The sequence below is a fragment of the Heloderma suspectum genome, chromosome 6 (assembly GCF_057233095.1).
Source record: "Heloderma suspectum isolate Gila_16-S chromosome 6, 16-S_ref, whole genome shotgun sequence".
Classification (NCBI taxonomy): Eukaryota; Metazoa; Chordata; class Lepidosauria; order Squamata; family Helodermatidae; genus Heloderma; species Heloderma suspectum.
In genome coordinates this window covers 94,294,019-94,318,377 of record NC_139463.1, presented here as the reverse complement: position 1 = coordinate 94,318,377, position 24,359 = coordinate 94,294,019, and the positions used below count along the sequence as shown (strand labels likewise).

Below are 24,359 nucleotides of genomic sequence, written 5' to 3'. Positions count from 1 at the left end.
AGACAAGAAGGTGTCTTGGTTCCCAGGCCTTCTGCTCTCACCACTAGACCAGGCATGCGGCCCCCCAGCCTTATTTTTCAGCCCCCGTCACCGCCGAATTTGCCGCTGACATTTGGAGGCACAGCAGCAAAAACGGGTGGATATTTTTCAGGAAAACAAGCCGTGGTTTGCCTCTGAAATTTGGTGGTGTGGCAGCAAGAAAAGGGGCCAGCTTGAAAATCTAGAAACTAGATCTCCTGACGCAAAATCTAGGAAACCTGGCTTTCTGTTGGAAAACTCCACTGAACTCCACACATTGAAGCCCAACAGTCCTGGTTCCCAAGAATATTTTTCCCCATCCCAAAATTTGATAGGGGAAAAAGAGAGAGAGAACATCTTGCACATGCGTGCGAAGGGTGAACAATAACAAAATATTCGTGCCAAGAGCTCTGAAAAGCATCTAAGCTCTTGGCTTGCTCAGTGTTTCCCTCCCCTCTCCCCAACTTTCATTTCCTGCCTCACTGTTCTTTTTTTACACATCCCTCCCCCCTTCCCGCCCCGTGGCTTCTTCCTTCTGGGCTACAATTCCAGGCTTTACACATTGTCTCTGATTCCTGGCCTTGGGGGGTGTTGGTGGGCTGGCAGTGGGGGTGGGAGGGGTAAAGAGACAACCTGTGCAGCTGCATGCCAGACACAGCAAGGGAAAAGGCAGGTGGGGGTGGGAGAAACAACTCCTAAGGAAAAACCTGTCCAGTTCTATATAAATAGGGGAACAAGACTTGCAACCAAGGAGCCATAGGACAACATGAAGGTAATGTAGTCATCCGAGGGGAGGGGACACGTTTGTGGTTGGGTGGGTGGGAGGATGGGGTCGGGCAGGGGTTGGGTGGAATCTGGATCTGATTTCCTCTGTAGGTTGTGAAGCATCTCTCCCTCCACCCCATAAAATCAATGCTTTCCCCCCCTAGTGATCTACATAACTGTAACATGGATTTAATGTATGGAATTCACTGTCACAAGGTGCGGTGGTGGCCATTTTAAATGGCTTTTAGAGCAGGAGAGGGCTATAAGGAGCTATTAGCAATGATGGCTAAACAGAGCCTCCAAGGGTAGGTGCAGGATACCTCTGATAACCAGATGCTAGGGAGGGCTATTGCCTCTGCCTGTGGGCTTCTTGGAGACATCTGGCTGGCCACTGTGGGAAGCAGGATGCTGGCCTAGACTGACCTTTGGTCTGATCCTGCAGGGCTCTTCTTATGTTCTTAAATCCAGACCCTTGTTTTATCTACTATACAACTGATCCCTCAAATAACTGGAATGCTTGTTTGAACCAGTTGTCTACTACAGCCTTCTTCAACCTGGTGCTCTCCAGAAGTGAGGGACTGCAGCAAACACCATCCCCATGCTGGCTGGGGATGATGGCAGTTGTAGTCTGACAACACATCAGGAGGGGGCTGGGTGAGTTGGGGGGGGGGCTAGTCGAACGCTATCAAGTCTAAACTGATTTTCCTGGATGTCTGCCTAACACCTTGGTTTCTAAACTCCTGTACCAAGATCCAAGATGGTAGTTGCTTTGATCTGGAACAAAATTATGTTCCTGGTTCAAGATGTGTGGAGTTGCAGGGAGCCAGTTGAGGGTGGTGGTGAAGGCAATGATCATGTAAGACAACATTCACATATCAGTTGGAAGTGTATTGCAAATGACAAGAAAGGGAGCGGGGGTTACTGCCCCAAGGAGTTTACAGTCCTATTTTTGCTGGAGAAAATGGGAGACAATGAAAGGGGATGGGGGACAGGCAAGGACGATAAAGGAGAGAAGGGAGGAACAAGAGATTGACGAGTTGTAAAGGATGAAGGTGAGGAAATGCTCTAAAACACACAAAAGCCCCCCTTCAGACACTCCGTGAAAGCATGAAGGACTAGCCATCCATCATTACTCCTTACCTCCAGTGTTCGTTGTGTTGTCTGCACAGACCCTCTCTCTGCACGATCTGGAATCCTGGTGTAAATTGCACAGAAAAAGCCAGTGTGTGTAGAAACTGTACGCGTGTGGCTTCTATACGCTTAGTCCAATCAACCACGTGGAGACTGGGAGCAGGAACTGAGGGCCGAATCCCTGTTCCCACCACCACCTATTTGCTGAATGTCTGAAAAGGGCTACAGTTTAATGCTGTTGGAGGTGTTCCATTCTTAGTTAAGAGGTACTGAGGCTCAAGGCTACCCACTTGTCAAATCTTCTCATCTGCAATATGTTTTCCCCAACACTAGCTGTTTGGGTGGATGCTTGTGTGTTATGCTGTTGTGAGGAGAAGGCACTCTGTACATGCTTAGAGTTGCTTTTTTGCTTTGTTTGCAAAATGCCACTTCGGGAATTTCATAGATGATCTATGTACCAAATCCTAAAGACACTTACTTGGGAGTAAACCACACTGAACGCAGTGGGACATACTTCTGAATAAGCATGCATAGGGGCTAAATTCTGGTGATTTTGTGGCCTTGGTCTGTTGTCCTTCCTTCTTCCTAAATAATTCCCTTTCTTTCAGCAATAGATCGAAGTATTGGTGGGTGTGCTGCTCCCGCAGAGACAGTGACATAGAATCAAAGCCCCTATAGCAGTCCTTAAACCCATCCATTGTTTTGAAAAAGCAAGCAAGTTTCTGTGTTTCACTGAATTCTTCATCAGGCATGTGTGTGTATATTGACATTGCATGGTCTGTCTGTCTGTCTGTCTGTCTGTCTCCCCCTCTCCCTCTTTCCACCCGCCCCACGCCCCAGATAAGCATTCAAAACAGCTCAAAAACCTTTGAAACAAGCCATCAAAATAAAGAATTAGCATGGTTAACAATACAAAGCATTTAGAGTATGAAATGTCTTTTCCATGACCATTTTAGGTTTCAGACTGAGGGGAAAGGGGGTTGTTTTAGCCAAGATTGGCATGGCTGCAAGTTAAAATGTCTTTGTGCCAAGTTCTTGCTGTACGTCAGGCTGCAGGCCAAACATAGATTTCAAGTCCAATTAAAACAATGGGATATGCAGATGTTTGCACATAAAGCAGCAGCTTCCAAACTGTGTTCCTGGGAATCCTGCGGTTGCTCAAAAGATTATCATTTATTTTATTTTATTTTATTTTATTTATTAAATTTATTAATCGCCCATCTGACTGGTCACCCAGCCACTCATGAATTCATGAATTCCTTATTATGAATCATGAATTCATGATAAGGAATCATGAATAAGGAATCATGAATAAGGAATCATGAATTCCTTAAAGAGAAAATTAGTAATGGTAGACAAGGTGGTCTGAAATTCTATTGTTATTAGTTACAAGTAGGACCTGCAAAGCAGTGTTGCAGTGTGCAATGTTTTTTGCACAGGATTCCACCCACTCCAGTCCTTTCCATTACTGCCCCCCATTCCCCAAACAGTCAGCGTTGCATGGCCACTGAACACATACAACCTTCAGAAGGCTGTTTCTGGGGTTCCCCTCCCTTAGGGTCCCCCCCCCAGATCTTTTTGCACCTTTTGTTTGCCTATTGATACCTCCCTCCTGTGTGTGGGTGGTGCCATTTTGGCTCTATAAACAATGACACTCACCACCTGAACATCAGAAATAGAGGGAATGGTTTAATACCGTTTTGTTTATCCTACTCATTCTCCAAGGAGCTCTGAGCAGTGCAGATGGGCTTATGCCAGGTCAGATTATAGGTCCATCTGGCCCAGTTGTCTACTCCATGAAGTAACAGCTCTCCAGGGCTGTAACCCTAAGTGTAATTCTTTTAACACTGTTCAGTTGGTGGCCATCACTACATCTCGTAATAGTGAATTCCATAATTTAATAATGCACCATTAGAGCTGTGTGCAAATGGCCTCTTGAAATTGATTCTCCACCCTATTTGTGGGAGAGAAATTGCAGCGGAGGCTGGTTCACCAAATTCCTCTCAACAATTTCTCACACGTAGGGCTCACCATCAGCAAGGCTTTTGGCACAGCGTCTTTGTTTTTTCCTAAGGGGTTGGTTGTTGTTGGGGGGTGGGGTTTGTGCTGCCTCTACAATGGGCAACAACATCAGCTGTGTTGACAGGCTGGCTGCCATTTTGTATCCACCACAATGCAGGTGAGAGGGGGGCAGTGTTGTGTCTAGCTCCAGGGAAGAGGTGGAACTAGCGTTGTACCAAAAACTATCCTCCAATTTCCTGAAAGTTTTCTTCCCTTGTGAAAGAGGCTTCGTTTCTTCCAGGTGTTCTTTATGTTTGGGTGGTGCTTTTGAGCTTACCTAACCACTGTGAGGCAGCTGAGAATGTTGTGTGTGCATGTTTTTCTTTCTATTACACATCTCTCAATTGCTCTGCAGCCTCCCAAGCTGCCTGCACTTCCTGAGCTGAAAAAGCCCTTTGGGAGGAGTTACTTCACGATGTCTTCCCCTGGGCTTTGATTGAAGTGTGGGAAGCCAAGGAGGCTAAAGGCTGCTAGAGATGTGATTGTACAATGAAAGACAGGATACGCTGACACGTACATTCCTTGGCCACCTCCTACGTAAGGTAAGCAAGTGAAACAAGAACCCAAACCCTATTTCTCAGGAATATGCTTCTCCTTTGAATTTCTTTTCAAAAGCCATTTCTTTTCTTTCTAATTGAATGAGAATGGTCAAAACGTGGGATAAATTTTCCACACAGCACTATGTATGGTATAAAATACTTCCTAAAAACATCCCACTTCTTTTCAATGGGTGTAACTGAGCCTGACCTAATTTGAAATGCAACCATCTCAGTTCCTTTGTTTCTTCCACTTTGAGCTCTGGTCATGGTGTTGGACCTTCCCATGAGTATTGGCCAACTAAGCAGAAAAGAAAAGGCAGCCTGATCTTCTTCTGTGCCTTTAACCTCATGCATAGGCATGTGAGGCTTTTCATGACCTGGACATAAGGGCTATCAGCAGTAAGTAATGCCTGCAGATCAAGTGCTGTTGAAGGCACAAGATCAGGGATGGGTAAAAAGGACTGGCAACCCTACGCACTAAAGGCTTGATCCTCCTGGCTTTCTATCTGATGTATGTCCGTATATTATAACCTTTTACGTTCTTCTCCATCAATGTGTCCATCTCTTTCCTTTTTGAGTCTTAGGGAGCAATCCTATGTGGAGAGGCCACTGCCTATCCAATGCATGGCTGGAGGATCATGGAGGGGATCATCTCCTCCACACTTCAGCCACCCTGCATTCATGGCTAGATGGCCAATTTCGGCTGTCTAGCTATGGGACATCAGAGTGTGGGGTGAGGAGGCCAGATGACACATAGGAAGCACTTAAGAACTCTCCCCCACACCCCTGGGAACACCCCCTTTCCCCTGGTTCACATTGCTCTTCCGAGTGTGGAGGGCAGGGACGATCCACACCGCCTACGAGGTAGCAGGGATGGGGGTGGGGAGGCAGTTCTCTGGGAACTGACCAATGCTATGGCCATCTAGCCACTGTCTAGCAGCCATAGGATTGTGTCCTTAATAGACTCTATAATATTGACCACTCCTCATATCGCTGAATCCCGCTCTGTGCTATAAATATGGGGTCAGAGGCAGCAGTGTCATGATGTAAGGTAATGTAGTTGACTCAAGTAGCAGATTCTGGATATTACAAAGGGTGGCAGAGTGGTAGGTAGGGACGTCAGAGAAATCTGCAACGGCTTAAAATGAGTTTCTGCAGCAGACTGGCTTTTTCTGAGTAGTGCAGATTCCACAAACTTGCAGACCTGTGTCTATTTCTTTTTCTTTTTGCAAGGGACTCGGGCAAATTTGCATCTGTGCTAATGTACACTTCCACAAGTGCAATGTACATTAGCGCAAGTATATCCCTAAAAAAAAAGTCCAATTCCATCAATGAGCGGATGACAGAACGAAAGACACCTGATAATCTGCAAAACACCGACACCAACAGATTTAACAAAATCTGTACATCCCTAGTGGTAGATCTGACTGATGGCACAAGCCACCATGAAGTTTCCCCTTGCAAGTCCCAGTAGTTTGAATGGGAGCGACACAAGAGCAGTACTGTGCTACAATTGGGTTTGGGCAGGAGAACATTCTGGCGGACCATGCCACATGTTAAGTAGTAACAGGGTGGATGTCAGTTTGGCTTCTCTACCTCAGGCACTGACATGTCTTGTGTGGGGTTGATGGCATCATGAAATACTTTGCATGACCAAGGATGCCCAAATCCCTGGTATGGATCGATACAAACAAGGCATGAGCAGGCTAATCACAGACAGGCTGCAGAATAGCTTTCCACAAGCTTGTAGAATGGCTTTCCTTCCTTTTCTTTTTCTTGGAGAAGAATGACATATATTGCTGGAAGGCTTGCCTGTTGTTGAGTCCTGCCCCCTAGAAGGGGCCTTTCTCCTCCAATCTTCTGCTGTGCCCAGTCACAATGTTTGCCCTAACTGACTGGTCGTGCAATTTCTTTCTGGCTCTCTTAGGCCTCCCTGTTCCTGCCAAGCTTGCTGGTGATCCTTCTCCTTGTCCAGTTGCCCCCCTCACAAGGACAGGCCATCAACGCCCAAGGTAAGCACCATTGACTCCGTCTCTGGCACTCTGCCATAGGGAAAGGCTGTCGCTCAGTGTTAGGGCACACCCGTAGCATGCCAAAGGTCCCAGGTTCAGTCCCTGCCATCTCCAGCCTATGATTCTTCTCTGAAACTCTGGAGAGCTGCTGTCAGTCAGTATAGAAAATACTGAGCTAGGCGGACCCATAGTCTGACTTGGTACAAGGCACATCCCTAAGTTCGCATTTAGGAATGAGTCTATCTTGAAAAAAGGATAAGTACCGTTTACACAGTGGCCTGGTTCACATGTCACAAGAACCCAGGTTTTGCCTTTTTTTTTTTTAAACTTGGGTTGTTGTGAACATGGCATCATGCTTGTGTCTGCTGCCTGATGACTCCCGCTGCAAACATGAGCAGCTAAGCAACTCCGTCTGTGAATTCTGGCTTGTTGGAGGAGAGACAACCTGGAGTGTCAGCCTGTTGTTCTCCCAACAAGCCAGAGTTCCTGGTTCCCATGTTATACTAAACTTGTGTCCCTGGGCCGTTTAGTTGCTCTGGCTACAATCATTCGCACTCAGTGCCACATTTGTGACGACCCAGGGTTTGGTTTGGTTTTTTTTAAAAAAACCTCTGGGTTGTTGTTCTGTGTGAACTGGGCCAGTTTTTAACAGATTACTGAAAGGCCAACAGTGATGGGACTGGTGGGTGTTCTTCGGGAGGGCATTCATGCACTGGGTGCCACGACTGAAAAGGTTCTCTCTTCTGTGTACTCCCTCTCTACCTCAAAGAATGGGAGGGGGGTCAGGGCAGCCCCCCTGATGTTGCTCCAGTCTCCAGATCCATAGGTAGCTTGATTTGGGAGGACCCACTCCTTGAGATATCCCACCACTGGCATGATGGAGATGGTATTGGCTTTGGACCATGGTGGTGAAATCCCTGCTCAGCCACAATGCTCACTGTCTACCCTCTGGCCTCAGACTTGCCTATATCAGAGATCTGTTACGGCATGACATAGGATGGGATTAAAAACCGCGGTGGCTTAGTGGTTAAGATGCTGAACTGCATACCGGAAGGTCGGCAGGACAGCAGTTCGAGACCCGAGTGCTGCGTGACGGAGTGAGCTCCCGTCTTCAGTCCCAGCTTCTGCCAACCTAGCAGTTCAAAAGCAAGAAATTGCAAGTAGATAAATAGGTACCGCTTCGGCGGGAAAGGTAACAGTGTTCCGTGCACCTCGGTGTTCAGTCATGCCGGCCACATGACCACGGAAGCGTCTTTGGACAGCGCTGGCTCTTCAGCTTAGAAATGGAGATGAGCACCACACCCTAGAGTCGGACACGACTGGTTGGGGACACCTTTACCACCTTTTTATTTGGAGGAGGGATGGGATATAAATGTGGCAGATTATCTGAAAATGTTAGTGGAATGTACATTGAAGCATATGGGACACAAGAGGGACTTGCAAGAAAATACTGCAGTATGGAGTGTTCCTGATGAGTGTTTCAAACAGCCATTCTTTCATGATACTCCATTCTCCCTTCCCCTGTTTTCTGCCTCCGCCAACAGTCAGTCAACATTCTGGAGCCACTGAGAATACTCTGATTTCATTGGGATAATGTGGGTCTCCCCACTTAAGTTTTGGTATGTGGATGGTGCTGTTTTGACTACATAAGGATTGGAACTCAAAGATTAAGTTTGCTATTTCACTCTCCCTCTCTCCATCCATGCACATGCTAATACTTTACACATTGCTAAGGGCCAAACCGATGGCCACCTGACATCAGTGCTATGGGCAGGGGACTTCTTTTTCATCCATACAACATTCGGAGGGCTACCTTTTTTCCAGACAATGGTGCTGCTGTGGTTGAAGCTGCCTGAACTGCCCGGGCAGCTGTTTCATACATTACAAGCACCTCCCCATGTATGGAAGAGGAGACTGCTTGTTATGACTGCACACAGTGAGGAAGGAACTGGCTTTTTACGTCGGCTTTTGCTTATCTAAGATGTTTCTTTAATAGGCAGCAGTGTTGGCTAGAAGATGCTTTCTTAAATGAACCTTGAGGGCCTTTGATGGTTGGTGGCTACTAGCTATTGAACCCCACCCTCTCTCACACACAAAGACACTCACACACACACACTGCTGATTGGGTAGGGGCTGGAGAGAAACATTTTGGCATTTGGAATATATCCAGCTATGGAAACAGAAATCTATTTGGGGTTTTTGTTTTTGTACACAGCGGGGGGCAGGGGGGCTCCAAGACTAAGAAGTTTCTTTTGAGGTGCTGATGCTGCATGAAAGACTAGTGGTATCTGGCTGGATGCTTGCCTGCTCTCTAATGCTTAACTTCTACATTTGTGAATAAAGAGAAATTGCAAAGTATCATGTTTGCAATCTAGTGCAGACTGAAGCCACTGAAATCAATAGACTTAGGCCCAACACATTTTTTTTTTTTTACTCTATTGTCAGTTCAGGGTGGCGATCTGGATTGGCACCCCAACGTTTGGCGGGGGGGAGCTTGACGGATCAATATTTATGGATCAATATTTTGCAATAGAAATTGCAGGCACCCCCTAATCCCCGCACTAGGGGCTTTATCTGGATCATTCCCTTTGCATCTACTCTAAAGTAAATATGCAAAAAGGATGTCGCTGCATTAAAGCTATACCTTTAGAGTAAAGTCTGTTTTGGCCCTCAGGTCCACCTTACTCTGGGTAGCCCATGGTTCTCCAGGACTCTCTCCCACAAGGGAACTGATCCTCTATAAGGATATCCCTGAAATGTCCTACTGTTTGGACAAGTGGGGAGTGTGAAAGAATACTCTTTCATGTTCTTCAGTTCCAAGATTGGTGAGGAGTTCCAGAGACACCACTGAAGAATGTGGTTTCCTTTTGGTGAGAGAGAAACACTGGAAACTTGTGAGTTCTATTTAGAAGTTCAACTCCACACTTACCGCTAAATGCATGCAGGGAAGGCAGGGGGTGGGGGGGATGCCACCTGGCCCTTCCCTCAATCTTCATGCATTGAGCAGAGAAATCTACAAAGAGATGCCTCCTTGCATATGACTAACATGAATAAGCACTCCACACAATCAGGACCCCCAATTGCACAGAGGTTGTAGTGATGTGGAACAACTATGCACATTCATCTGAACGCACATGGGCAACCCCTTTGCAGCCAACAGATGTGTGGAAGTTGGGGAAGGGTCAATAAGCCACACACCATCAGGGATGGGGGCAGAGGGAGAAGTCGTAGTCCTCTGTCCATGCGTTTAGCCATATGCACGGAGGGGAATTTCTGAGTAACACTACAGTGGCGTTTGCAGAGGGGTAAGAGTCACTTAATTCACAAATACACAAGCAAAGCATAGGTGGAAAGAGATCTGGTACCCCACACCAAATCCCTAGAAAGAGATTTCACCCCAGGTTGCTTCACATTCAGCTAACTCACAACTTTCTCTCTCTGCCTCAGTCTTTCCATCTGCAAAATTGCCAATGTCTGTCTGTCTGTGTTCCTCTCTTCCTCTGCACCCTACCCTCAGTTGGAGGGGTGTCTTATTTGAAAGCACAGAGCAGCCTTCCCCAGCCTGGTGCCCTCCAGAAGTTTAGCACCTCAACTCCCATCATGGCTGAGGCTGATGGGAGTTGTAGTCCCAAACTGGAAGGTCCCAGATTGCAGAAGGCTGACACAGAGTGATGCCCAACTATCTCCTAACCTAACCCTTATGACCCCTGGAGCGAACATCAACAAACCATCCTGTACTCCTCACTAGGGATGTACGAAAGTCACTTACCTTTTCGACGGGGTGATTCACGGTGGGGGGGAGGCGCTCCGCATCTCCCCCCGAAATCCTAATCCTGCTGGCTCCGCTCCATGGAGATTCCACGGAGCCACCAGCTGGGACCGCCCGTAGCTGGACATCCAGCTGGGCAGCCTTCTGGGGAAAAAAAAACACCTCGTACACAAGTGGCGGCGGCTATGGCGGCCACCATTTGCGTTCCCTTTTTTTCGCTGTTTTAGCCTACGTAAATATTTACGTAAGCTATTACAGTGAAAAAAAGGGGAACGCAAATAGCGTAGTGGACGCTATTTGCGTTCCTTTCCCCCCCGCCGTTTTAGCCTACATAAATATTTACGTAAGCTATTATGACGAAAAAAAAGAGGAACACAAACAGCGTCACTACACTATTTGCGTTCTCCTTTTTTTCACCGTAATAGCTTACATAAATATTTACGTAGGCTAAAACAGTGAAAAAAAGGGAACACAAATGGCGGCCGCCGTAGCCACCGCCATTTGCCTACACGGTTCTTTTTTTTAGCTTGCCGTGATAGGCTACGTATTTATGTAGCCTATCACGGCAAAGGAAGCTACGCAAATGGCATGGTGGCTGCCATTTGCATGGCTGCCTTTGCCGTGATAGGCTATGTAAATACTTATATAGCCTATCACGGCAGCCTGGCCGGACGCAAATGGCAGCCTGGCTGCTGCCGGAACATCCGCCCCAGGTAAGCTTCGTCCCAGGGGGGATTCCGCGGGGCGGGGTGGGGGGTGGGAGGCCATTCTGCCATGGGTTTTGGGGGCAGTGCATTCGGCCTCACTGAAATCCGTGGTGGAATTCTCTGCCATCCCTACTCCTCACTAGCCATCTGCTGAACAGTCCAGTCCAGTCCAGTATTAGATGGAGCAGTCAGACTTGAGATATTTGACATTGGTGGGTTTTCCTCCACTGGGGCAGCCCAGCAGGCACAACTCTGCAGAGACGATCCCCTCCCACTAGACTGTGAAGACATTTATGACCAAGGCTCTGAGACGGATGGCGTGTACCTCATTTACCCCGCGGGCCCCAACATCCCTGTGCCGGTGTACTGCGACATGACCACCGACGATGGAAAATGGACGGTAATGAGAGTACAAACTGGGTGTGGCTGTAGGGGATTTCACTTTACTGAGGCATGAAGGATCCCAGGGAGGAGGGTACTGGGGACATTCCTCTGTTCCAGTGCTCACACTAATGTCATACTGTAGTTCCAGAAGGCACCACATTTTGGTGGAGTTGCTGTGGAAATTGTCTCATGTCTTTGCTCTTTCTGTCCATTATCCTGCCCTTTATCATTTGGATGGTAGCGTCCTTCTTTCATTGATGTTTCTCTGTGCATGCATGCGCACTTGTGCTTGTGTGCATAATTGCACTTGTGCACTCAGATGCGTAGGTGCAACTGAGCAAATACTTTACTTGTGCACTGGAGGGCGCAATGCTATGGGGATAGCTGGCTGCCTCTGAACTTGGAGGTGGCTGACTATCCAACGTGGGGCAGGTGGAGCGTGGAGGGGATCCTCTCCTCCATACTCCAGCCACCCTGCATTTGCGGCTAGACAGCCGATTGCTCAGCATGGAGCAGTGGCGGGGGGGGGCAGAGCCGGACAGCACATAGAGAGCATTGTAATGGCACTTCCGCAGTCTCCTCCCTTCCCTGCCCCCAGGAATGTCCCCTTTCGACCGCTCCATGCTGCTCTTATGAGGAGCACAAGGCAGCAGGGGCGGGGGCGGAGAGCATGGTTCCCAGAAACTGAAGAATCCTATGGCCATCTAGACACTGTCTAGTGGCCATAGGATTACGCCCTTGGTGCACAAGTGCAGTTAGGCAAATTCTGCATGAATCAGAGAAATCTGTGCAAAAGAGAAGCATTTGAAAAATGAACCAAGAGTATATGGGGAGGATGCCCTGGAGACAGTTGTAGCATGAAGCATCTTCCGCCGATATCAGTTGGTGTACCAGCTGCAGCGCGCACACACACCCCGCCGGTGGCTACAGATATTTCATTGTTTGTTTGGTTGCTGTATTTTTATCCCACTTTTCAGATAATTATTGTTTCTCAACATGGGTCACATCAATAAAAAGAGAGAGGGGCCCTGACATCAGGTTTACAAACTCAAAAGACAAGACACACAAGGGAAGGGGAGTGGAGGGAAAAAGATGAGGAGAGAGATAAGTTTTTCAAGATGATCAGAGTGGTGAGCTGTAAGGGAGCATTTAAACACAGTTTGGGCCAGGCTGATGTTCCCTTGCTGGTGTTCTTGCTCCCAGTGGGTGGGGCCAGGGCACTATTTCTCCTTGCTTCATGCTCTGGTAACATCCAGGTTAGATTACTGGAAAGCATTTTATGTGGGGCTTCCTTTGAAGATTATTCAGAAATATCAATTGGCTCAAAATGCAGAAGCCAGATTGTTGACTGGACCTATTTCACCAGCATTCAAAGGTCTTTGGACTGGCTTTCAGTTTGTTTCCAGGTATAATTCAAAGTGTTGGTTTTGATTTATAAAGCTTTGAACATCTTTGGGCTTAGGTATGCATATGAGTCTATCCATTTCTTGAGATAGACATCGGAAGCCCTTATCTGATGCCGATTGCTTCAGAAACTAGGCAGGTGGCAACTAGGTAGGGCCTTTTGTGTGGTGGCACCCCATTTATGGAATACATCCCCCAGAAGAACACATAGCGCACAGACTTTGTTGTCCTTCCAGTGCTGTGTAAAGATACTTTTATTCTTCTTCCAGTAACGATACATTTTATTATACCTGTTTCTGGTGGCTGATCCAATGGGCAGTTGCTTTTATCGCTGCTATTTTAGCGGTTGCTCTAGTTAACATTGGATTTTAAAGATCATTCTTGTTGCTGTTTCATGTGGGTTTTATTGCTTGTTTTGTTAGCTAACTTTGTGGGGGGTGGGGTTACAGCAGGGAAAGGCAGAATACAAGACCTTAAGTAAAATAAATCATAAAAACAAAGAAAAAATGAGATGCAAATGTTAAGAGGGCAGATTTGTGAATAAATCTGAAGATGCACCATCTCCACTGTGCAACCACACCACCATTTTGGGGGTTCATGGTTGCTTTGGTGAAGGTAGCAATGCAACTTGGGGGATGCCCACTCACGAGAGATTAATGCTATCTCACCCTTTCTCTCTGTTCTCTTTGGTCAGGTTTTCCAGAAACGCTTCAATGGTTCAGTAAGTTTCTTTCGGGGCTGGAATGACTACAGATTTGGCTTTGGCAGAGCAGATGGCGAATATTGGCTGGGTAAATAGAAATGAGTACCGGGAAATACTCTCCTCTTTTCTCCTTCTCTCTATGGGCCATAAATTCTGGACTGAAAGACTTTGACTCTTTTCTTCCCAGGCTTCCCTGAGCTGTCTCCTTCCTTAGCCCCATTCCCTGCAGCTGTTGACCCAGACGTCTTTCTTGGCCAGAACTTCCTGGAACACCAAGTGTTTGGGTTTCTTGCCTAAGCAGCTAAAATATGTCCTTGGGCCCAGACAATACCAGCACTAAATGTGCACACTGTGTTTATCATGACTCTGGGCCAGGAGGCACGTCCAAGATCCCCCCTGCTTTTCTGTCTGGCCAGCACTTCTCCATCACCTGATGCTGGGTCAGACAAGCCATAGTTCCCAAAAGGAAAGAGGGATGGGTTTTTGTAGAACTTGTGTACTCAATGAATGCTTCTTCTCTGCCCCATGGCCCAGGGCTGCAAAATATCCACCTCCTGACCCTTAAGCAGAAGTATGAACTACGTGTGGAGCTGGAGGACTTTGAGAATAATACAGCCTTTGCCAAATACACCGAATTCTCGCTCTCGCCGAATGCGATCAGTGCAGAGGAGGATGGCTACACGCTACATGTGTCTGGCTTCACTGATGGAGGGGCAGGTGAGAGAACCCAGGTTCCTGGTTCCCAGTCCCTTCCTTCCAGAGTTATGCCATTCCCCTCCCAAAGCTGGAGAGAGTGCTAGCTCCTGCCGTATTGTCTTTAACCCCAAATATCTAGGGATGGCAGAGAATTCCGCCACGGATCACGGTGAGGCCGAATGCCAGTGCATTCGGCCCCCTGAACTCCGTGGCAGAACGGCCTGCCCCCCCGGCCCCCGCGGATCCCCCCTGGGATGAGACTCACCTGGGGCGGATCTTCCAGGCGGCGGCGGCTGCGGCAGCGGCTACAGCGGTGGCGGCTGCGGCGGCCGGTCTTCCAACCGGCTGCCGCCGCCACCATTTCCACTCTTGTAAAAGAAAATAAGAAAGAAAAAGAAAGACGTGATAGGCTACGTAAAGATTTACGTAGCCTATCATGACTAGGTTAAAAAAAAAAACACGACGTGATAGGCTACGTAAATCTTTATGTAGCCTATCATGGCTGGGTGGGTTAAAAAAAACAAACCGCGTACGCAAATGGTGGTGGGTAGGGCCGCCGCCATTTGCGTTCCTTATTTTTGCCCTCTTAATCTACGTAAATATTTACGTAGACTATGAGGGCAAAAATCAAGGGGAACGCAAATAGCGTAGTGGGCGCTATTTGCGTCCCTTTTTGATTCCCAGTTTTAGCCTACATAAATCTTTACGTAGGCTAAAACGGGGAATCAAAAAGGGACGCAAATAGCGCCCGCTACGCTATTTGCGTTCCGCTTGATTTTCACTGTCATAGTCTACGTAAATATTTACGTAGATTAAGAGGGCAAAAATATGGAATGCAAATGGCAGCGGCCATAGCTGCCGCCATTTGCGTACATGTTTTTTTTTTTTACCGAGAGCCCTCTGCAGCCGGAAATCCAGCTGCGGATGGCTCTGGCCTGGCCGGGCCTGGCCTGGCCAGCTGCTCCGCGTAGCTGCTGCGGAGCACAGCCGGCCGCGGAGGATTCCAGGGGGGAGGAACGGAGCATCTCCCCCCCTGGTGAGGATTCCGGGGGGAGGGACAGAACGCCCCCCACCACCATCTACACAATCCGCGAACAGATAAGTGACTTTCGTACATCCCTACAAATATCTCCTTCACCTTCTGGAATTAGAAGATCTTTTGAGTTAGAGCAGGGGTGCAAAACCTCAGGTCCAGGGGCCAAATCCGGCCCTCAGAGTTTCCCCAAGTGATCATGCCTACTTCACCTGGCCCCACTCTTTTCCCTGATCATTTAGTGGTTTTCTACAGCATTTTCCCCATTCTATAAGGTTGAAAATGCCTCTCCTAAGGCTTAATTACAGGCATTATTGCTTTAAGCTAAAATATGCTGGTATTTTTTCCCCTGCCCCTTTTGCCTTTGGCTCACCCACCACTGGCATGCAGGCCCCAAGAGCTTCTCTGAAATGGAGTTTGGCCCTTGGACTGAAAGAGGTTCAACAGCCCTGAATTAGAGCTAGGGATGTGCAAACCCATCCCCATCCAGGTTCTCCAGACACCTGCTGAGCTCCTGACCCCACTCGCCAGTCCCTGGATCATGCTTGAGCCCCTCCCATGCTCGACGAGCGGTCTGCACTCACCCCGGCAGCCTCGTCGAGCTCCACGGTTACCATTTGTTGAAAACTAAAATGGCAATTGCAAAAATGTGCATATTTGCATATGCATGAAATGCAGATTTTTGCAAATGCACATATTTGCAATTATATGAGCAAAATGTACATTTGGCCAAAAATGCACATGTTCACAAAATGTGCATGTCTGCATCTGCAAATATGTGCATTCACAAAAATGTACATTTTTGCACATCTGCAAATATGCGCATTTTTGTGATCGCCATTTTATTTTCCAAAAAATGGCGACCTCAGAGCTTGACAAGGCTGCCAGGGTGAGTGTGGGCTGCTCGCCAAGCACAGGCAGGGGGCGAGCGGGGGCAGGGTTCAGGAAGTGGGGCTTGGGGGTGCAGGCAGGGGCAGTTCTGCCCGATTCCTGGATGGAATCAGGCGCCCACACCATCCCTAGAGCAAACATGTTAGGAGTGAGGCCTCTACCTAATCCTGAGTCTAGAGGGTCCAGAAGTGGCCACGACCACCAACCCCTCCATTCCAGGCCACATCTTCAATGAACCCAGATGTCCTAGTTTTGTGTCCCTTATGTCCCAACGCTGGATCAGACAAACCATAGTTCCCCAAAGGAAAGGAGGATGAGTTTTTGTAGAGCTTGCATACCCAGTGAATGCTTCTTCTCTGCCCCATGGATGCAAAATAGCCACTCCTGAGCCTTAAGCAAAAGTATGACCTACATGTGGAGCTGGAGGACTAGCTCAAACTTTCCTCCTTGGGATGGGTTTTTCCTTTCTGCCTCTTTCCTAGTTGTTCCACCTGAGAAAAAGGTTCTGCACAACAAAGCAGTGATGAAACTCATTGCTATTTCACTTTAACAGGTTGTTTACCTTTGGAAGTGTGGGAGAGAAATTGGCTTGTTTTAATATCCAAGTTTGCATGTGTGCATGCAGATAAAGGGCATGTGGGTAGAAATAATTGGCGTCTCTTGGAGATCACAAATGTAGGGATGGCATTTGGCCTCTGCCTAATATGCAGACACATACACTCTTAGATGGGAGTGTCCACAGTCCTTTCCCCTGGACATAGCTGTTTTAGCCTGCATCGCACCCCATATGATATCAAAAGCCGTCTTTGTTGCTTGAGACTCAAGTAGCCTCAGGGGCATAGAGTGCCTTCTACCAACTTCGGCTGGTGGCCGAGCTACACCCCTATCTGGACAACCTGGCTTCAGTTGTCTATGCTCTGGTAACCTCCAAGTTAGATTATTTCAATACACTCTATGTGGGGCTGTCATTGAAGTAGGGATGGACGAAAGTCACTTACCTGTCCTCGAAGCTTGTTCGCGGTGGGGGGGAGGCGCTTCGCTGCTCCCCCCGTGAAGTTCAGGCCGGGGGGGGAGGCTTCCCGCCTCGCCCGGCCGAAATTCAGGCCGGGGGGGAGGCTTCCCGCCTCGCCCAGCCGAAATTCAGGCCGGAGAGGACGCACCTCGCCTCGCCCGGCCGCGAACTAAGAAGTTTAAAAAAAAAAAAAACGCCCCCGTGATAGGCTACATGACGATTAACGTAGCCTGTCACGGCTAGATCTGCAAAGTCAGCCATGATAGGCTACGTAAATCGTCACGTAGCCTATCATGGGTGACTTTAAAAAAAAAAAAAGCGCGTAAGCTAATGGCGGCCCCCATAGGGAGCCGCTATTCGCATTCCTTATTTGGTCGCTGTAGTCTACGTAAAGATTTACATAGACTACGGCAAAAATAAGGGCAACGCAAATAGCGTTGCCCTTATTTTCGCCGTAGTCTACGTAAATCTTTACGTAGACTACAGCGACCAAATAAGGAACGGGAATGGCGGCTCCCTATGGGGGCCGCCATTATCCGTACGCGCTTCTTTTTTTTTTTTTTTTAAGTCACCCGTGATAGGCTACGTGACGATTTACGTAGCCTATCACGGCTGACTTTGCAAATCTAGCCGTGATAGGCTACGTTAATCGTCACGTAGCCTATCACGGGGGCGTTTTTGTTTTTTTTTCTTTGATTGGAATGGCGGCGGCGGCAGCCGGTCAAAAGACCGGCTGCCGCTCCCGCCCCAGGCGAACACCCACCGAACCGCCGGCCAGACCCGCCGCCGGGAGGGACATTCGGCAAAGGTAAGTCCTGTCCCGGGGGGGTGCAGGGTGCGGAGAATTTCTCCCCGAAACTTGTTCGGGGGGCCGAACACGTTGGTGCTCGGCCCCCCGAAGTTTCGGGGAGAAATTCTCCGCCAACCCTACATTGAAGACAGTTCGGAATCTGCAGCTTGTGGAAAATGCAGTAGTCACACCGATAACGGGGACCAGAAGTCTGAACATATAAGACCGACTCTGGCCTTCTTGCACTGGCTGCCTATATGCTTCCAAGCCCAATTCAAAGTGCTGGCTTTAACATACAGGTACTTACATGGCTTGGGACTGCAGTACCTGAGGGAATGCCTCTCCTGGCATGCACTGACCCATACATTATGCTCTGCATCTAAGGCCCTCCTCTGGGAGCCTCCTTCAAGGGAGGCTTGGAGGGCGGCAACAAGGGAGAGGGCCTTCTCAGTGGTGGCCCCCCATTTGTGGAATAATCTCCTGACAAGGCCCACCTGGCTCCAACATTGTCATCTTTTTGATGCCAGGTTAAAACTGCTTTCTTCTCTCAGGCTTTTGGCAGCATATAAGGTGTCTCTTTGATTGTCTCTGGCTGATAGTTTTAAATTGTTTTAGAACTATGTTGTTGTCTGTGCTATTTGTTCTGTGCCATTATGTGAATGGTTTTATACTTTATATAGTGTTTTCTAATGTGTTTTTAAAAAAATATTTTTGGGAACTGCCCAGAGACCTTCCGCTGTGGGGCGCTATAGAAATCTATGTAATAAAAAGGCCCTGGGTTTCTTGTGGGGCATCAATAAGAAGTTGCTAACATTTCCACAGCACGTCCTCTGCAAGCTGGCCACTTGAGATATGAACAGTGATGTGGTCTATTCACAAGAAAGCATCCCAGATGCCTGCTGTGTCAGGCTGGAAGACCTAATTACCAGTGGTTCTACTCTCAAGTAGGCATTTGAGTAGGCAGCTTTTATTCTATTCTTTATGAAGTCCTTACTCTTGTTCTTTTTTCCCCCATTTGCGCCCCAACCAGGCGACTCGCTGTCCTACCACAGCGGCCAGAAGTTCTCCACGTTTGACCGCGACCAGGACCTTTATGTGCAGAACTGTGCAGCCCTCTCTTCAGGTGCCTGGTGGTTCAAGAGCTGTCATTTTTCCAATCTCAATGGCTTCTACCTTGGTGGGGCCCATCTCTCCTATGCCAACGGCATTAACTGGTACCAGTGGAAGGGCTTCTACTATTCCCTCAAGAGAAGCGAGATGAAAATTCGCCGTGTCTGAGACCCAACCTGGCCAGTGGTCTCTTCTCATTCCCCACTCCAGTGACCACTGGAAACAAGATGTAGGATGGATTTCCAATTATTATATTTTTTTTAAAAAAAAATAACTATATGGTGTATTGGGAAGTGGATCTGGGATTGATTTCAGTAAGGACTAGGGTTGTGATGGAACTGATACCTACACTAACAGATTTAAGCCAGTTTCAAACCTGTTTAACTGTCATATCTACAAACTAAGGATCTAGATCAGGGGTTGGCAACCTTTGGCCCTCGGTCTAATTTCAAAAGCCCTCTGCAAGCAATAAGTTTAAACTGATCTGACCCTCCCCTGGCAGCCAGCTGGGTGGGAAGGGAGAGAGAGAAAAGGGGGTGGCAAAAGAGAGAAAAGGGGGTGACCTCCCCACTCTTGGCTCTCATCCTGCCCACTGCTGGTTTTGGCCCCACCCATTACTGGCTCTAGGGATGTCAGAGAATTCCACCATGGATCTCGGTGAGGTCGAATGCCAGTGCACTCAGCCCCCTGAAATCCATGGCAGAACGAAGCCCCCCGCCCCCCCCACCCTGTGAAATGGGCCCAGAATGGAGCACCTACCTGCTGCCGTCTGCGCTGCATTGCGAATGGCGTCTGCGGCCGCCATTCGCTTCTTCCATATAACTGTGATAGGCTACGTAAATACTTACGTAGCCTATCACGGCTAACGCAAGGATGCCATTTGCATCCTTGAGGAAGCTGTGATAGCCTACCTAAGTATTTTCATAGCCTATCATGGCAAAACAAAGGGAACACAAATGGCGGTGGCTACAGTGGCTGCCATTTGCGTTCCCTTTTTTTTTGCTGTGTGATAGGCTACGTAAATATTTACGTAGCCTATTACGACAAAAGAGAAGGGCGCAAATGGCGTAGTGGCTGCTATTTGCGTTCCTTTTTTTTGCCGTAATAGGCTACGTAAATATTTACGTAGCCTATCACAGCAAAATACAGGGAAGCAAATGGCAGCGGCTATGGCAGCCACCATTTGCATCCCTGTGCAGGCTGCCCAGCGGCCGGATGTCTGGCTGTGGGCGGCCCCAGCCAGTGGCTCTGCAGAATCTCCGTAGAGCGGAGCTGGCCGGAAAGAATTTTGGGGGGAGGGACGGAGAGCCTCCCCCCCACAGCAAATGTCACCCTTCGAAAAGGTGAGTGACTTTCGTACATCCCTAACTGGCTCACAAATCCTGACAGATTATCCCTGAGGGAATGTGACCCTCAATGTAAAAAAGGTTCGGACATCATAAGGGCTGCTGATGGTCCTCAGGGGGGTCTACTGGTGCCACCGCTACACTAGCCACCCTTCCCGCCTCCAAGACAGCTTGGTTAGCTTACCCAGTAGTGGTCGCGGTGCTCATGCAACCATAGCTAGCCTCTGTCTCCTCCTTTGTGTGGGTAGGCTGCTGAGGCGGCAGCATCACTGGCTGGAGGAAGAGACACAGTGGGCACTCCGCTTGCATCCGAGCTGGGCGCCCACCATTTTTAGGCCCCACAATGTAATGCCCAACACCAAGGGCTGCATTGTGGGACATAAAAAATGGCTGGCTCCTGGTTCTAGCCAATTATGCTACTGCAGCAGCCTGCCCGGAGGAGGTCATGAACACCACTGGGTAAGGTCACCTGTCCTCCCTGAGTAGAAGGCTGGCAGTGGAAGGTATCATGTGAGGGCCTGGTTGGCACTGGGGGAGGGGGCCTGGTTGGCAGCAGCATGCTGAGAGCCCACCCAGGCCTAGCACCATCTGTCCCACCCCTGATCTGGATAACAGAGATCCTTACCAAGGGATGTTTAATCATCTCAGAAAGCCACAAGTCCCAGAGTTCTATTGGCAGAGATCGACAACTTGCACCTGTCCAGATGTTTTGGTCTACAGATCCCATCAGCACAACCAGCATAGCCAAGCATGAGAGATAATGGAAGTTGTAGGCCAAAACATCTGGAGGGCCACATCTTGTCCACCCCTTTTCAGTGGGCAGATCGAAGGCAGTTAAACTAGTCTGAAACCCATTTAAATGTATAATGACTGGGGATAGGGGCTTGTCTTCATTATATTTTGGGGGCAGAACTGAAGGTCTCTAGCAAGGTTGGCTGAATTAACATTCAAACGGAGAATGATAAAATTATAGGACACAGGGAGAGAAGATCCAAACCAAAAGAGTAAGAATAACATACCATCTTCTTTGTACCCCTTTAGTTTATACTTTGAAATAAAAGCCCATTCTCTGAAACGAGCATTTGAGAAAGCAACACCATTGTAATGGGAGGGAGGTTTCTTAGGCCATTCATTACTTCTTTACTGGTCAAGACTGCCCCCCACCCCGCCCTTCCCCCAGATCATATCCAGTTTCTGAATCTTTCAACCTGGGGCTTGTGCTTCAGCATCTGGTGAGACAGGAGAACAGTCCAAATTGCAAAGTAAAAGTTAGAAGATGGAAATGAAGATTGAACATGACCCCCCTCCATCCTCCTCACATGTCCTGCCAATAGGCTGTTTTGACTACAGCCTATTCACATCTGGATTTTGTCCTCCGCAATTAAGTTTACAAGTCACCTGAGGCTACAGCACTGTAAGGGCTGAGATCCAGGGAAAGCTGATGTTCTTCTTGTGTTCCCATAAAATCCGTTTGTATTTTGGGGCCGCAGGGGGCAGAATGGCTTGCTGGCTGGCGGAAGGGCCTACTCAAGTAAACTTTGGGATCTCAAGTCTGCAGTCTGAGTGAAAGACGGGGCGGGGGGGAGGGAACATTCAAGCCAGAATGTGAAATAAATGTATTTCCTGAAGACGACTCAAGAGACGCCAGGGTGGGGTGGGGTGGGGGGCAGGAAGAAGTCATATATGGACATAAAAGCCAAGGCACTTGGATATAAAGCAGGGAACATAAGACACACTTCTGACAGTAACTCAGCCAAGTATCCCGAAAGGTGCATTGCATCCCACTCTGTGTTTCTAGGCACGTCAAAATAGATGACCAAGGAGGCAAGGAAAGGTTTCCCTGAGGACGCAAGGAGAGGCTTCATTCCTGTAAAGCAATGCAAAGTTCCCAGTAGCTCTTCCTGCAGTCCAATTGAACTGGGAACTGCATCCCTCACATACCCCGCATTGTACACCCGAGAGACGGAATCCATAGGGCACTGAATCAAGTCCAGAGGTGGGCAACGTGTGGCCCTGCAGATGTTTTGGCCTATGACTCCCATCATCCCTCACCGCTGACTATGCTGGCTAGGGCTGATGGGAGTTGTAGGCCAAAACATCTGGAGGGCCACATTTTGCCCACCCCTGAATTAACCCAATGAACGATGGTAACATTTGAATAGCGTTGACCCCCTGAAATGAACTGCAGAGAAGAGGAAGAGGATGCAGCTGAAATCTACAAGGGGGGGGGAGACTTCTTTCCAGTGTCTTGACTCCACACTTAACCTCTTTGCAGCAGACGATGGAGTAAGGAATCCTCTTTAGGAGATGACAGCACAGCCCCATAATGCATTGTGCTGGTCCACTGTGCTTTATTCCAGAATGCACTGCACAGTCAGAGGCACAGCAAAAACTATGCGACCAGGATTCTTCCTAGTTCCTGTTGGTGCTGACCAAGGACAAAGAAGGATCCTAGTTCCTCATATCCCCTCCACTCTGCTTATTATTTCAGGGTAGGTGTTGGGTGCGGGGTGGGGAGGTGACTTGTATCCTGAGAAAGGGTTGACAATTCTTCAGGCTTGCCATTCTGTGTTATCTGTACCCCTGAGGAAGAAGGAAACTGAGAGGGAAACAGAAGGACCCAGCTATTCCCCTTCCCCACTTTTGTTACCACTAGAAGCAAAACATTGCCCTAGCCTCGGAAGGCCGCATTAATAAGCCTTCACTCATCACCAGCAAGCAAGTCCACATTTCCATGGTGGTGAAACCTGGGAAGCATGTCATTTTGCTATCCATAGCCAACCACTATGGGAAGGGGGAGATCACTTCCTCACGGCTCATGGGATGGAGGACAGCATGTGAGGCCTAGCCCTTTTCCCTGGGATCTCTGCCTCTGTGACAAGAAAACAGGGGTGCAAGCTAAGTTATTTTCCTATAATTTGCCACAGCTGCAGAGGAAGCGGTAGGCCACAAAGCTGCCTCTTGGCCAACCCTACGGTGTGTCCCGTTGGCCAATAAGACACCTCTCATCCGACAGATCCCCCACTTCTTCAACCTCAGCATCACTGTCAGCCACGCCCTCAGCCTCCCGGGCCCTGCGGTTCCCTATGCTGCTCCCTACGCCAGCCCCCACGCCTCCTCCGACAAGCGCAAAGCTTCCAGCCCCAGCCATGGTCCCGATGGCAAAGGTAGCAGCGGTACCGGTGCTCAGCACAATGGCTTCCGCAGCCAAGATGGCAGCTGCCACACTGGCCCCGATGACCCCACCGGCTAACCCCACAGCACCCACCCCAACGGCCATCCCCGCTTTGAGGGCATGGGATTTGTAGCGACGGCCGTAGCGTTCCAGGAAATCTTTGGCGTCGCTCTGCAGACACGACTCCAGCCACAACATGGAATCCGTCCGGCCTGGCTCATCGCCTTGGAGCGACACCTCACACTGCTGGACCAGCCCCCGCTGCTTCTCCAGAAGACGCCGTCTCATTGAGCTGGGTGTCACTTGCAGGCCTGCAAACATGGGGCGTGAGAGCTGATCCTGAGGTGAAGGGGGAAAGGAGGACAGGGTTACAGAAAAAGGCAGGGGAAAGTGAAAAATCAACTCAGCACTCCAAACAACCATCTCACATATTAAATCATCCTCATCCTCATCCTCACCATCATCCTACCCTTCCTCCAAGGAGACCACATGGCCTCTCTCTCTTTTGCCTTCCAAGCAACCCTTTGAGTTAGGTTGGGTTTGGCAGAGAGAAAGCATATAGCCCAAAGTTATGTAGCGAACTTTGGGACTGGCTGGAGATCTGAACCCAGGTCTCCATGATCCAACATTCCAGCCCAGGGGTTTCATACCTCTTTCAGTTCAAGGGCCAAATTTTCAGTCAGTTTTGGAGAGGTTCTCAGGGCATTCCAGTGATGGGTTGGGTCAAAGGCAAAAGAGATGAGGCCAAAGTACCAAAAGTACCAGCAGATTTTAGCTGAAAGCTCTCCCTGCCAGTAACTAAGCCTTAGGAGA

At 48.7% G+C, this 24,359-nt stretch overlaps 2 protein-coding genes across 6 annotated transcripts in view; one reads left to right on the top strand and one right to left on the bottom strand.

Moving 5' to 3' along the window:
* MFAP4 (microfibril associated protein 4) lies at positions 1–22,748 on the top strand. The gene is made up of 6 exons (XM_084805228.1): positions 1–790; positions 6,442–6,526; positions 11,239–11,402; positions 13,485–13,581; positions 14,028–14,210; positions 18,946–22,748. Exons 1-6 carry the CDS (start codon positions 785–787, stop codon positions 19,191–19,193), a joined length of 783 nt encoding a protein of 260 aa, XP_084661354.1. The 5' UTR covers positions 1–784; the 3' UTR covers positions 19,194–22,748.
* Positions 22,202–24,359, bottom strand: part of RNF112 (ring finger protein 112) — a 37,892-nt gene continuing 35,734 nt past the window's right edge. For all 5 annotated transcript variants that reach the window (XM_084805219.1, XM_084805221.1, XM_084805220.1 and 2 more), the window contains one exon: positions 22,202–23,885. In XM_084805219.1, the coding sequence (XP_084661345.1) occupies positions 23,343–23,885 (543 nt within the window). In that variant the 3' untranslated portion in view covers positions 22,202–23,342. The remainder of the gene's footprint in view (positions 23,886–24,359) is intronic.